General features: G+C 28.8%; 3 protein-coding genes and 1 non-coding gene across 6 annotated transcripts; 1 reads left to right on the top strand and 3 right to left on the bottom strand.

Annotated features, from left to right (window-relative positions):
* Nucleotides 1-1,130: 1,130 nt before the first annotated feature.
* Nucleotides 1,131-3,187, bottom strand: Hao (Hydroxyacid oxidase). The gene is made up of 9 exons (XM_015509784.2): nt 2,894-3,187; nt 2,671-2,822; nt 2,434-2,554; nt 2,204-2,338; nt 2,019-2,141; nt 1,796-1,928; nt 1,606-1,722; nt 1,362-1,473; nt 1,131-1,290 (listed from the first exon to the last, which is right to left on the bottom strand). Exons 1-9 carry the CDS (start codon nt 3,028-3,030, stop codon nt 1,223-1,225), a joined length of 1,098 nt encoding a protein of 365 aa, XP_015365270.1. The 5' UTR covers nt 3,031-3,187; the 3' UTR covers nt 1,131-1,222.
* Nucleotides 3,188-4,027: 840 nt separating this feature from the next.
* On the bottom strand, nt 4,028-7,744 carry RpLP1 (Ribosomal protein LP1). Its single transcript, XM_015509806.2, has 4 exons — nt 7,487-7,744; nt 6,596-6,752; nt 6,429-6,518; nt 4,028-4,157 (listed from the first exon to the last, which is right to left on the bottom strand). The coding sequence occupies exons 1-4, from the start codon at nt 7,559-7,561 to the stop codon at nt 4,144-4,146; spliced, it is 336 nt and encodes a 111-aa protein (XP_015365292.1). The 5' UTR covers nt 7,562-7,744; the 3' UTR covers nt 4,028-4,143.
* On the bottom strand, nt 5,446-5,516 carry LOC149058393 (small nucleolar RNA snoR122). Its single transcript, XR_016190663.1, has one exon. It is a non-coding gene; the product is annotated as a small nucleolar RNA snoR122 (small nucleolar RNA).
* A 1,486-nt stretch (nt 7,745-9,230) lies between the features above and the next one.
* Archease (protein archease) lies at nt 9,231-12,640 on the top strand. Of its 3 annotated transcripts, none has more exons than XM_089219088.1 (4): nt 9,231-9,518; nt 11,767-11,791; nt 11,950-12,154; nt 12,218-12,432. In XM_089219088.1, exons 1-4 carry the CDS (start codon nt 9,467-9,469, stop codon nt 12,383-12,385), a joined length of 450 nt encoding a protein of 149 aa, XP_089075214.1. In that variant the 5' UTR covers nt 9,231-9,466; the 3' UTR covers nt 12,386-12,432. The 3 variants fall into 3 exon arrangements, with proteins under 3 accessions (XP_089075214.1, XP_015365267.1, XP_015365266.1); XM_015509781.2 differs by lacking the exon at nt 12,218-12,432 and adding an exon at nt 12,439-12,640 and having other exon boundaries at nt 9,244-9,574; XM_015509780.2 differs by lacking the exon at nt 12,218-12,432 and adding an exon at nt 12,439-12,640 and having other exon boundaries at nt 9,246-9,518.
* The last annotated feature ends 1,704 nt before the right edge of the window (nt 12,641-14,344 follow it).

Here is a 14,344-nt window from a genome sequence, read left to right as displayed (position 1 = left end):
AATTTCCCATAGTTGCGCCACTGAACATCTGTAGGTATATTTTAATAAACAAGAGGTGACTCCTTAGTCCTATGTAGTGAGAGCAGTTATGAAAATTAGTGATTACTATTTTAGCAAATTTTGGTAAACATAATAGAGTGACATGGAACTAATTGGTGCGAGGAAAGAACTCTACATGAGTGCAGAACAAGGGTGATCACTGATCATACAGTTAGAGTGAAATATAAAGAAAAATATACTTTTTGATAATTAATACAATAATTTTTAGATTTTTCTAAATGGAATACCTATTTACCAATTTCTATTTATTTAAAAATTTGTATAATTACTTGGTACTCTAATCTTTTTATAATTATAAATTATAATAAGATATTTTTTCTCAATTATAGTGGTTTAGATATTTGTATACATAAGTCATTATTCTTTAAATGCTTTAATATAAATAAATATATATCGTACATCATACTTTAGTATATCTTGGATATAGTAGGACATAAAATGATATAAATCAGAGAAACTCTATTTCAACTTTTATTTTTTAGTATTTTATACAGTAAGTGAATGTGGTACCTTAAAATATACAACATGAAAAAAGTGTGGAGGGCTGGCCACCAGAACGGAAACAATCTAACTTGGAAGAAAGAAGATAAGATTATTTAATCATTAATAAAGTTTAAGATTTAAAAGGTTATGACACCCAGAGGCGCAAATCTAGGGGTGCAGGGAGGGCAATTGCCTCTCTTCATTTGGTAGGTCAATTGAATGATACTCATTGGTCAATTTTCAGACATTACAATAAGCATACATTATATTACAATACATTTATATTATATTATATTTTTATTTGATAAATTTTAATATTATTATTTATATGTAAGTGAGCACAGTGAAATTTTTTTTTCTAACAGGTAGGTATTGAATACTTTTGTTTTGCCACCCCATAATTTGAATTAGTTTGCGCCTCTGATGACACCACTACACCAGTATCTTTTTAGTTGAAGCGTATGGTTCTCTGAAATTAATTCACTAGCTTGGGTGGATTTGAGTAGTTGATTGATTTGGATTGAGGCCAGATAGTGCTTCAATGTTAAGGTTTTTACGTTATGACACATTTTAGGAGTACCATGAACTTTATACGTTAAAAATATTTATTAGCAAATCTATATACTTGTTATTTCAATTTTGTACAAGTATAAGTGTATAACAATATATTATAATATACTTAAAGTTTAGAATATACTGATTTGTGTACCACCATTTCCTTTTCAATTTGATCTACTGACACACAACCTGAAAACGTCATGTATTTTAGTTGAAACCCGATGCAATTTAACATTATGCATAACTGTAAAAATAGTTACCTGCTAAAGCCATAGCGTTATCAAATTCATTAATAACAATACCAAAAACGTCCTCTACGCCTTTTTGACCATCATATGTCAAGCCCCATAATATAGGCTGCGCTAGAAAAACCTAGAAATTAAAATAATATATTACCTACACAAACAAATATTAAAACTTTACCAATTACATGTAATTTTAAAGTTCTAAAGGAAATTAATGAGTATAACTCATAAAGATAGTAAATATTAGAAATGTAGGTACCATTTTAGCTCCAAGAGCTAAAGCCTTGAATACATCAGTTCCATGTCTTATGCCACAATCGAGATAAATATCAACACGATGTCCAACTTCTCGTGCAATGCTTGGTAACACTTCAATCTAAAATAAATTGCATGCTATTCAGAGTTATCAAGAAGAAATTTTTTTTGATTACACAGCACTCATAACATACAGTGGCTGGAGCTGTATCTAACTGTCTTCCACCGTGATTGGAAACAAATACACCATCACACCCCATGTCAGCGGCAATTTTTGCATCAGCTGCACTCAAAATACCTTTTACTATAATTGGCAGGTTTGTAATGCTAAAAATAAAAGATATTCATTTTTGTATTCATTCCAGTATATTAGCTTTCAGACATAAATATTTTTGCATAATGTATTTTAATAATAACCTTTTAAGCCATTTGATGTCATCCCAAACTAAACGATCATCAAAAAGACTCATTACATATTTTGTCAAGCCTGAACCACTAGTTTGATGCATTACTGACAGGTCTTCAGAGAAATTCCCTAATCTAGAATATAATAATTTTAATAAAATCATAAAATAATCAGTTATTTTATATAGTTGCCTTACTTTAACCAACTTGGTAAACTAAAGTTATTTTTTATGTCTTTATACCGGATGCCAAACACAGGGGCATCAACAGTCAACACAAGTGCTTTGTATCCAGCTTTTTCGGCTCTTTTTATTAATGATGTAGTTAAAACCCTATAATTAATGTACTATATTATTATTATCTCAAACAAATATTATAAATTTAAAGTAAATGTATTTGAGATTTGCTAATAATTAACATTGTCTACCTATCTTTATATATATACAATTGAAACCATTTAACAGTGTTTGGTGCTGCCGCAGCAACTTCTTCCAAACTGCACGTTGACAATGTTGAAAGTATAAAAATTGCACCATGCTTTCCAGCAGCTATTTAATTCATTTATTTTAGAATCATTGATTAATAAATACAATACATTAAAGTTTTTAATTTTAATTGACTATAGTGTAAAATATTAGGTACTAATTCTTTGAAAGTATATTACCTCTAGCTGACGCACATTCTCCATCTTCATGAGCCATTTTGTGCATAGCACAAGGAGATATACCTATAGGTACTTTTACTGTATCACCTTGAACAGTGATGCTTAAATCCCTATTTTGTACATCACGTAACATCCGTGGTACTATGCGCAATCTTCAAACCAGATAGTACATTTAGACATTTCTTATGTATTGTTAATATTAAAAAAAAATTTTAAATCTTACTTATTAAATGCTTTATTATTAATAGAAAGTGTGTATTCGTCGCATGCCCCACTTTGATAATATCCAAGAACAGCTCGCGGCAAGGCACCAACAGCATAGTTTTCAAAATCTTTGACGGATATAAATTTATCGGACATTTTGCTAAATTTAAATATGAATTTTTAATACAGACTAAGTATTCAACTTGTAAGCTATTGATGAACCTTTAATATTTATCAAAGGTAGTTTTGGTTAGGAAGTAGTTCAAAAGTCAAGGACTAAATCGAGTTTAGATAATTTGATTTTTCTTATATGAAATTCTTCGTTGTAATTGTTTAAAATATTGATCAATGATCAATAATTAATCACCATTTTATTATTAATTATTCACCATCTGATATCAACCAATTACAAGATTAAATTATAATTTATTACATAATACATTTTAATAACCTACAATTTTTTTATCAGTGTACTATAATCTTTAGAGCTCAAGGGTATCAACCATAGACATATACGCAATAGAATAGACCAGGAACGATAAATGTTTACCATGTAAAACCGCAAATTTATTAAGTCATATTAGCCTCACATAATTCGTATCATTCCTAGTCTATTCTATATGTCTATGGACTATGGTATCAACAATTTGATGCATCTGGGTGATCATTTTACTGGTTTCTTCTATAACACTTGGAAGTATAACAAATCAGGATAGAAAAGAATGAACATTAATATAAATCGAATATATTCCCAATAATTCAGTGCAACTTTTTGAAAATTTTAAATTTCTGAGTGGTTCAAGTATAAAAAAGGCAAAGAATTAATCAGAAAACCCGCTGAATAACAACCTATGATTAGAATTTGAGTGAGTAGACAAATAATAAGCTTTATTTATACACAATTGTTGGGTAAATTATTAATAATTATAAAAATACATTTTGACAAATACACCTAAAATTGGCAAGTAATGCACTTTGAATGGTGGTTGTCATATAGTTTTTCCTAAAATTACCAAGACCACCTAGATGCAAGGTTTTTTATTCAAATAACCAAAAGATTTTTAAGGAAATAAGCAATAGCTTTGGATTACCAAGTGTTCAAAAATTTAATATTGGAAAACATTAAGGTCTAAAAAAACATTAATAACATAAATATTAAAATATAACAACATTTAATTTAAACTGCATAGTTGTACAAGTTACAAAATAATACAAATAAAGTTAATGTTGTTATTTTGGTAGAGGTAAGTCAGTCGATGGAGTTGATTTTTATTCAAATAGACCTGGAAATAAAAAATTTAATATTAAAATATTTTATTGAAACCATTAAAGCTCATTCAGAGATTGTTAAATTTCCAGTATCTTAATATATTTTAAGCTAACACCACAATAATCTATACAGTAGAATCTGATAAATTGGGACACATTGGGCGATGACCAATTAGTACCTAATATCCGACTGTTTCAATTAACCAATGATTTTTGTATGTAGTTTGACCATACATGTTGAAAATAAGACAAATAATTTTTAGTTATTTACATACATTTATAATTTGTATACTTATTAGAAATATTATTTCGAAAACCATTTCTATCTTCATGAAATATGCACATGGTGATAGTAGGATAAAAATGAAATATATACCTGTATATCTACGTATGAAATTATAACATATTTTATGGCATAAAATATAATAGACATTATGATTAGATAATCACAGTATCATTAAGAAAACAGGGTTTAACAGATGAAACTATGTCTCTTATAAAACCAACGGTTTGTCCCTTATCAATGAAGTTAAATTGCCTAAAATGTATGCATTTGTTAGGGACTCTGCCGATTTGTGCCCTTTATACGGCGTCTATAATTAGCGGATTCCACAGTATTTATAAATTATATTTAATAGTCATTATTGATATCTTTGATAATACTGTTCATCTTGAAGTTACTTTGAAGAAAAGTTATGAAAATAAGAGGACGCCACACTCACATTTGTTGTTTCAGTCTAACACAAACACGGAATATAATAAATTTATGCTGAGCAGTTCACATCTTATTCTGTTAGCTTAAAAATTAGAGTGAATAGTTATGAAATGTTATGGTAAGAACAATATCTGTATTTAGTTGGAATTGGTTAATTAGGATAATTCAGTTTTTGAGTTGTGTGCGTATAATAAATTGTATAATAAAAATGCCCTTAACTCACTTAATAACTGAATTAACGGGAAAATATACTTCCAGCAAAACACATATTATGTTTTTACTATCGAGTTTCATAATCAGTCTATTCGCTCCAATTTTTAAGCTAAAGGTATAAGATTCAAACTGCTCAGCATAAAATTGATATATTCCGCAATTGATAGATTGAGACAACAAATGCATGTATAGGGTTTCTTTTAATACAAACAAAAAATATTATATAACTGACAAACTAACTAATAATTGTAACTATGAACATGACGTAACTTAACGGATGAACAGAAATATGAGGTATTTAAAACTGAAGTTATAAAAATAATAAAATATTTATGTAAATCTAATTTATATTGTAACATTAGTAAGGTGTTGATTTCCTCATACAAATTGTACTCATCAATAAAATTATGATAATACATGCCAAATTTGATATTAATCATTGGAAATAGTCTTTAATCAGTATCTTAAGATAATGCAAAGTACACAAAGTAAGAAAGAAAGACTACTTAATTACAACTACATTTTTTTAAAAAAACAAAGCTAAATTAGGTTACATACATCACAAAACCTTACGTCATATTTATTTATAGTAAATAAATAAGAAAATATAGTGTTCACTAAACTCAATTCAACAAAAAAAAAAAAATTTGGTTAAGCATCCAACCCTCTATCTGTTATGACAACTAAGAACTACACAACTAAGCAAGGGTACATTCACATAAAAACAGTTTTCTTTTAGCTGGTGAATTTCCTACTTGTCTACTAACAAAACCATTCCTTGGAAATTTTAATAAAATAGAAGGGTATAACTGCATGACAAGTTGAGGTAAAAGTAGTATAAATATCACAAAGATGTTTTAAAATGTATTTACATAATAGTATATAATTAACAAATGTATGTTTAAACCATATTTCACATAGAATTTGATATATAATTAGCAGTATATAATATATTACATACTGAACTAAATAGTAAAAACACAGAAATATGGAATATACAGACTATATTAATTGTAGATATAGTATTTTTTTTGTGTATATACTCTATTCAGTTGCATGTCTTGCAGCGCTAGTGTCCGATGTCGCCTTACCACCTATTGACCATGACACCGGTTAGGTTAGGCGACCAATCACGGATCACCATTCCCCGACCAGAGGGGTCTGACCGTTTTGGCGGTTCAGTATGCATGCGCGAGAGAGAGTCAACTTAAACTGAATAGAGTAAAGTTTACAAATGGTCTTGAAATTTATAATGTAGCACCTGGCATAGACCAAAAGGGCCATACTATTCAGCAGCAGAGTATGTACGTGTGAACTTAAACAAAAGATTATACGGGTATAAACTAAATATACTAACCAAAGCCCATATCATCATCTTCCTCTTCACTCTCTTCTTCCTTCTTTTCTACTTTCTTTTCTTCCTTGGCTTCAGCCGCTGGTGCAGCAACTGCAATTGGATGTAAATTTATCATTTACTCTTAATTTTCATGAAAATAGTTTTTTGTTATAGGAAAATAATCATACCTGCGGCACCTGCAGCCGGTGCAGCTCCTACTGCCGATCCAATGTTCGAGATTAAATCTTTAACATTTGCAGATTCTAAAGCTTTGGCAAACAAACCAGGCCAGTATGGTTCAACTTCAACATTGGCAGCCTTTAGGATTGTTTGGATTTTTTCTCCCTTTAATAATAAGATCATAAATAAAATAAACATAGCTAAAACCAGCTGAAAACAACCTTATAATTTAGATTATGGTCTATTTATTATCAACCAAAAGCAAAATATCTTACAGAAGATAATGTAACGTATCTAAAATAAAGGATTTATAACATATTATAAAAGCGATTGACCATTTCACATTTTTACTCATTACACAATAAATTGCAAGCTTTAACATAATATGCGTCAACAATAAGAAAAGAATCTTATAATATATTATCCATATTAATAGAACATGAGTAGTTAAAGTTCTCAGATATCCTCTAAACCGAGTTTCGAAACATATTGATACGATACCATTTCGACAATTAAGTGGGAACGGAATTTTGAAAAAAAAGAGCACGAAAATCCAGTCAATACAAATGGAAAAGGCAACTTTAAAGAGGCAACGCTGAGAACGAAAAATCAGTAGACAATTCACTGTTGTTTAGTTTATATCCGCGATTATTTCGGTCGCAGACAGCGCAAATGTGGTCCTCGAGCTTAATGGATCACCGTGGTTAACGTGAAAAATGGTGGCGACAGTTGTCGTGTAAATTCTTGGCAAAGGAAATGGCCATTGAATTCGGTGGCGTTTACAGCTGGATAACAGACCATCGTGGATTGAAGTAGAGAAATAGAAGGGACTCTCAGACATTGTATTAGTCACAATATAACATAAACATCGACATTATACGAGGATTGAGAATATTTACCGTGATATCGATGTCATCGTCGGCTAAGATCAATGAGGCGTAGACGCAGGCTAATTCGGGCTTTGAGATGGCCATCGTAGCTGGATCGGAACGGATGAAAATTTTTAAAAACCTGAGAATTGAGAAATCGCAAGTCGCCTAAAATTGGGCCTTAGCTCTGCGTGTACTGACGCTGAGAACAAGCAAATAAGCAATTGACGAGAAAGAAGAGAGGTACCGCTAAAGTAGTTGCGCGTCGTTGAGTTTGAAGTGCGTTCCGATTGTTGTTACCTATAGTGACTAGAGGGGGTTCGTAACGAAACGGTGGACGTGAGTGTAGCCAACGTAACGGCGAAGTTTTAAAAAATATTTGTTATATTCTTATCACTTTAAAATTCATTAATTCACTCGTTCCATGATTGTACCGTAGATTTACCGCATAGGGCCAGTTGTACCTGTGGTTACGAACCATAGACATAATAATATTATTGTTATGTCTATGTTACGAACCCCTCTAGTCACTAGATTAAACTCCCGTTAACTTTAATCAGAGACGGTACAACTTACAACTGGCCCTTATGATTTAAATATTATATTATAACAGTATTTTTATTTTATGACCACGATGTAGAGAAGATATCTTCTCTACATCGTGTTTATGACAAAACAAATTAATAACACGAACCGTTCTTCGCAGGAAAATTTTTTCGTATGATCCATTTCCTTATCACACTTATACCATGTATATGGTACCACGTTCGCGGTTATTATTTTAAACCACATCACTTATCACGGTATTATATATTGTATATAAATTGTGATTGTAGAATGTAGATTTATTAATTGCTGCCAAAAGTCATGATTTTGGCGGCGAAATATGATTTATACCGTTTTATTAAACGTCATAGTTTAAACCTCGGTTACGCTTGAACCACTGATTTAACCGGCCGAATTCGGTAGTTTAACCTGAGTTCAATTATTGTAATACGGGCCCTAATAATAAGAGCAATAAGAGGATAGTCAAAGCTGAACGTCGAAAATACCTATTCATTGCATGCATTTTATCTTATCGCATTAATTGGGTCATAAAAATAAAAGTAGGGCACTCAACAATAAATTGGAGATTTCGGGGTTATTGAAAGATTGCCTATTTTAGTAGTGTACTCCTTGTTAGTAAACTTTTCTTGTTTAGCCAGCGCCGACTAGTAGATTTTCCGGTTTCCCAATTTTAAGTTTTATTTTGACATACAATTTTTTTTTATAAATTAGTATATTATTTTTAATATGTTTTCCTGTGAGGTTTGCCAAGCTAAATTTATGTCCATTTCAGGTTTAAATAAGCATTTAAGGAAAAAACATGAGGGTTTTAAAAAGCACAGACTTTTGAAAAGAAATGTGTACTTCTGTAATGATTGTGATAAATCATTTAATCTTAAGTCAATGTTAATTAAACATGTTAAAGGTCACATAAATACTATTTAAATATTTCATGTTCATTTGCTATATGTACCAAGTCTTTTCATACAATGAACGGATTGATTTCCCATTTACAATCGATTCGTCGATTTGTGTATATACTATATGTTCTCTTTTGAAATGTAGTGTAAATTAAATTGTGGTTATGATTTATAAGTTTATCACGTGGTTTTTATTTTTTCAAGGTCATGACGAAATTATAATAGTGTTGGTACCATATAGATATACTATCTTAAATCGTGGTTGGTACTGTTTGCCGTTTGGTTTTGATAACGATAAAAATTGACTTTCTTTTTCTTTATTTACTAGTTTAACTACCTAGTTTACTACTTACTACTTAGTCTAATCTATATTCTATGACTTAGTTATAACATTGTTCTGTGTTATAACTTAACTTATACCAAATACTATAAATGATTAAATATTAAATCATTTGCTTACACATTTCAGTTCAAACTAAACTTTGCTTATGTTTACTTATTTATAAAATATAATATAAATATTCAATAAAGAACATTGTGAAATATGGGTGACATTAAAGAAGAAGACTGGAATTTACCGGAGTGCAAATACGAATGTGAGGCTTGCCAAATATGTTTTTGTATTATACCTTGTTATGGTTCAATCACAAATGTAAGTTAGTTTGTACAATTTCTGGTTTATCAATTATAAAATAGAACACAAAAACAAAACTTTAAATATCTAATAATTTGATTACATATTTTTATATTATATTATGTGTATTATGTACCATTTATTTTTATTAATTATTTACGTATTTTTGATGAGATATACACTGTCTTCTTCTCTTTTTAAAATATAGCTTATTTTATCAACGATATTGCTAATTATTAGTTTGAGTTGTAATTTCCAATTTTGTGGAAAAATAGGTTATATTTTACTAACAATTTAAAAAAAAGAGTTTCTTGTTGAATTTTCAAGCTGTAATAAGAATAACTAATAAATATAAAAAGTGGTATAAAAAAGAAAAACTTAATGTACCTTTTTATGGTAGTTTAACCAGAACAATTGGCATATTTTATATTTTATAAGATAATAAAAATCATAATTCTGTCTTTAATTATTGATAAAAGTAATAAGTAATCAAGTAGGTAAAAATATCTTTCACATATTCTGTGTGTTCAATTTTAAAAGAAACAGGAAATATTTCGAGCACATCACCTGGAATTTGATTAGGGATTTTATTGCTTACAGGACCACAAACATTATTACAGAGGTGGCCACAACGAGGCTCAGGAGCTGTATGCGGCTCTCAAGTGAGTCTCTTGTGGCTCTTGACACCAATCTCTAATTTATATAATATAAAAAACACTTCTCAAAAGTAAAATCCCATTTCTTAATGTGTACCTACCTACCTGAACAATAATGCTCTGTGTAGTGTAAAAAATTTGTTATAAAATTAAAAATTTTCTATTTTAATAATGTGGCTCACTTCAAAATAGCTTCATACATTTGCCCCTCCTAAAATTAAGGTTAGTGGCCATCCCTGTATTATTATATATCATATACAAATACATATGTTTTTGATAATTCTAGTTTTAACTATTTTTATCAGCGCATGCGCAGTAAAATAAAAATGTCTTAAATAGAAACCACTATTTTTGAGAATGGATTTGAATCGCTTTATTTTTTTTGAGTTATTTTGATATTTTCGAAATTAACATTTTTAGGACAGTCAAAAGTTGGTTTTATTTTTACTTGATTCTATAAATTAAAAATTGTTTTTGTTCAATTATTTAAAATATATTTTGAATTATTTACCTCCTTTTTATTAAATTATTAATTAAGGCATTCCTAGCTAGAATAGCTATCTAAGCCTACTGATATACCTATATAAATTTTTTTTAACCTAACCTACTACAAATTAATTACATTTGTGATAGAATTGTAAATATTTTGATACCTAACTAAAATATTAAAGACTAAAAAGTGATGAGGTATCCAGTGGCCAGGGCTCCCAAAAGGGGGGGGGGGGTCAAAAGAATCCATGGCACTGGAGCCTGGACTGTTGAAGTGTCTGGCGTTTATGCAATTAATTACTTCAATATATATAAGAAAAATGTTTAAAAATGAATTGTTATCTAAGAGGGGACCAGGATTTAGTTCTGTGCCTGGACCAAAAGTATGATATGGGGGTCCTGGAGGTATCATTACCTCAAATCTTGCTTTTAATTCATTACCAGACAATCTTTCTTGACATCTCGAAAAAAATTGTGTATATCTCTTTACCATGTTTCCATATACGTAATAAATAAAAATCCCAAGTGTATTTTTGCAGCAGCCTTACTGGCTTCCATCACTCACACCATAACATCTTATTATTCTTGTACAACATAATTCCTTTTTATCATAGGCGCAATTTCAATAAAAAAAATAAAAAAATAAGGGTGCTTAAGCTATGCATTTTGTCATTTTAGTTTTTTTTTTTATAAGAAGAAGTGTTTGATACATAAGAACAGACATTATTTTATGGTGCTAATTTTAAAATTGAGGGTGCTAATTCTGCTAAGCCTCCCTCTATTTATGCCCATGCTGATTTTATATTAAAGTCAAAATGAGTGTTCTTTTAAAGGTAAATGTTATTTGTCAACAATTTCTTCATGAGTCACTTTTAATGTTAAATTTTTCAATTCCTCTACAATTTTTTGTTCATTGTACCTACTGAACTTTTACTATTCATTATTTTTATGTTATAGGTTTTTCATAAATCAATTAATGCTTAAAAAATATGTAAATGTTATATTATGTTTTTAAAATACTTCTCGTTTATTAAAACCGTTATTTAATTTACATATTTGTTTCAGATCTGGACCATACAGCAGATATTCAGTTAGTATTATTTTTTGTTCATTAAAGAACTTAAATACATATTGGAAAATACTAGTAAAAATTAATGATAAAGACTTAATATTGTCTTATTTATTAAATTCAACTAAAATGTAATTGTTAATGAATGTAAAATTATTAATATCTTTTAATTTTTGTAGAATACATGCGTGGGGAAGTACTTTGTCTGAAGCATTTGAACAATGTGCCAATGCTATGTTTCATTACATGACAGAGGTTGATTATATTGAAATGAAAGAGTCGTATGAAATAGAAGTTGAGGGTCACGATATGATGACTCTTTTGTACAATTTTCTTGATGAATTGTTGTTCATATTTAGTGCTGAACCTAATTATATTGCAAGAGTAAGCTATTTAGTTCAGTAATTTTAAAATTTTAAAATCTCCCAATAATATTTCCTGTTTAAGTTAAGAAACGTTTTCAGTTGCCGACTTGTATGTAGGGGCATGGCAATACTATATGGCAGGTGTACAAAAAGTTTTCACTTAGGAGTGGGGAAGGGCGACAAAGTGACAAACAGATGTTGCCTGACTGCTGCCCTACAAAAACTGGTCACGGCTGACTTGGTTTATTAACTTGAACATAGTTTAATATGCTGTATTAATTAATGTATAATATTTCAATTTAGAAAGTACAAATAGAAGAATTTGACACAACAGCATTTAAAATTAAAGCTAAAGGCTTTGGAGAAGAGTTTCAACTTGGGAAACATCCTCAAGGAACAGAAGTAAAAGCTATAACATTTTCAAATATGCAGATACATGAAAATGAAGGAAAATGTGAAGTGTTTGTAATTTTAGATATTTAATAAATACTTAGGATTTTGTTTATTTTTGAGTTGTTGAATATAAATATAACCTGTGTCCTGTAAGATAACATAAATAAATTGATTGATATACAATTACATTTTAGTTGAATTTAATAAATAAGACAATATTAAGTCTTTATCATTAATTTTTAAGAATATTATTTAAATATAATAATTTACATAAATAATTTAATTGAAATAATAAGACTGTAAAGAATCTGAGTTGGTACTATGTTCTTTTGTTTTTCATATTAATATATTTTTAGTACCATTATATATCAATTTTAATTTTAATTTGAAATAGTCAGTTTTGATAATAATAATAAAGTAAATTTAATTAAAATGTGAGTAGAAGTCTATTGTGTATCTAATTTTATCTATATAGTTATATATATATGTATAGGATTTTGTTTGTTTTATTTTTTCTGATGATTTTGAAAATCACTTTTCAAATTTTATTTTTATCTTATCGATGCATAAATTAGTTTTACTATTATTAAAGATGTTGAAATCAAAAACTAGAACATTTTGACTACTCCAAAAGTTAATGACAGACAGAAAAAACATATCATTGTATAATAAGTACATTTATTGCTGGGTACGCTCAAAATTCAAAATCTATCTGAAATTTGGCTTTCCAACCGTACAATTTTTGGAAAATGTTACCATTAATTAAGTAGGAAATATTTTTAATAGATATACTACCATTGGTGGTGAAAAAATACCATTTGCAGATTAAGTGCATAATGTTGTAGCTAATCCATTATTTTTCATGACTTTGTTTAACTGCATATAGATCTTTAAGTTTGAATATTTCTTGAACAGTTGGACATAATACTCAGGCAGATTTAGGACATGTTAGCTGACTAGTTTCATCATGATTAAATGTCTTTGTTGGATTATTCTAGGAAAATCAAGTTTTACATTATTTAAAATCAAAAATGTTTTTCTTTTTGACTTAAATATGAACAAGGGTTTGTTTTTTTAGAGATATTGTTATAGATAATACTGTAGATTTGGATACCTTACATATCCTATATTTATCAGAAGTATTGAAGCTTTATGATTTAAGAGTAACTTAGTTGGTCATTTTGAAAAAAAAAAAATTTCAAGTATCTACAACTTATAACAAATATTTAAAACCGTTTCAGGATAAATCGTTATTGTTACGCTATTTCATAAAAATTTAAAATTCAAACGCACTTAAAATTTTTCCTACAATGATGCTTCGAGTTTTCTCTATAGCTACTTGAAGAAAAGGTTATGGAAAACTGTGTTGTATTTTTAATCCTTAGTTATAAACACAAAAAGTTTTATGATTTTTCAACTTCAAAATTACTTGCAAATTTTCATGTTTTTGACAGATTTCGTAAAAATTTGAACTATAAACGCTTATAAAAAAAAATGTGGCTAACGATTTTTAATTTTTTTTAGCTTCATTAAGAACAACTCAAAAGGAATCTTGTATTAAATTTTCATGTTTTTTTGGTTGTCCAACATTTTTTTACCGACACTTCAAAAAAAAATTCTCATAAAAATCGAAAATTTCAGTAGTCTATAAATAACTCAAAAAAAGTCAAATTTTTTTAAAAATTAAACTGTATATAGATAACACTAAGATAAGCATTTAGTGAAAATTTCAAGTATTTACAGTGATTAGTTTTTGAATTAGAACCATATAAAAAACTCGATTTGGTCGAAAACTGGTTTTGCGTAAAAATTCCCG

Source organism: Diuraphis noxia, unplaced genomic scaffold (genome assembly GCF_037042655.1).
Source record: "Diuraphis noxia isolate RWA-SAM2 unplaced genomic scaffold, SU_Dnox_SAM2 contig0002, whole genome shotgun sequence".
In the NCBI taxonomy this organism is placed as follows: domain Eukaryota; kingdom Metazoa; phylum Arthropoda; class Insecta; order Hemiptera; family Aphididae; genus Diuraphis; species Diuraphis noxia.
The sequence above is the reverse complement of the archived record's forward strand: the minus strand, read 5'-3'. Positions and strand labels throughout refer to the sequence as shown.

Excerpts from the sequence above, each read along its gene's own strand:
- Hao (XM_015509784.2), bottom strand. The coding sequence starts at position 3,030 with ATGTCCGATAAATTTATATCCGTCAAAGATTTTGAAAACTATGCTGTT. Across the intron at positions 2,555-2,670 it reads AGAATGTGCGTCAGCTAGAG|CTGCTGGAAAGCATGGTGCA; the intron begins GTAATATACTTT and ends TGAATTAAATAG. Across the intron at positions 1,929-2,018 it reads GACATCAAATGGCTTAAAAG|CATTACAAACCTGCCAATTA; the intron begins GTTATTATTAAA and ends TTTTATTTTTAG.
- RpLP1 (XM_015509806.2), bottom strand. The coding sequence starts at position 7,561 with ATGGCCATCTCAAAGCCCGAATTAGCCTGCGTCTACGCCTCATTGATC. Across the intron at positions 6,753-7,486 it reads ACGATGACATCGATATCACG|GGAGAAAAAATCCAAACAAT; the intron begins GTAAATATTCTC and ends TTATTATTAAAG. Across the intron at positions 6,519-6,595 it reads ACCGGCTGCAGGTGCCGCAG|TTGCTGCACCAGCGGCTGAA; the intron begins GTATGATTATTT and ends ATCCAATTGCAG.
- Archease (XM_015509780.2), top strand. The coding sequence starts at position 9,467 with ATGGGTGACATTAAAGAAGAAGACTGGAATTTACCGGAGTGCAAATAC. Across the intron at positions 9,519-11,766 it reads ACCGGAGTGCAAATACGAAT|ATCTGGACCATACAGCAGAT; the intron begins GTGAGGCTTGCC and ends TATTTGTTTCAG. Across the intron at positions 11,792-11,949 it reads GACCATACAGCAGATATTCA|AATACATGCGTGGGGAAGTA; the intron begins GTTAGTATTATT and ends TAATTTTTGTAG.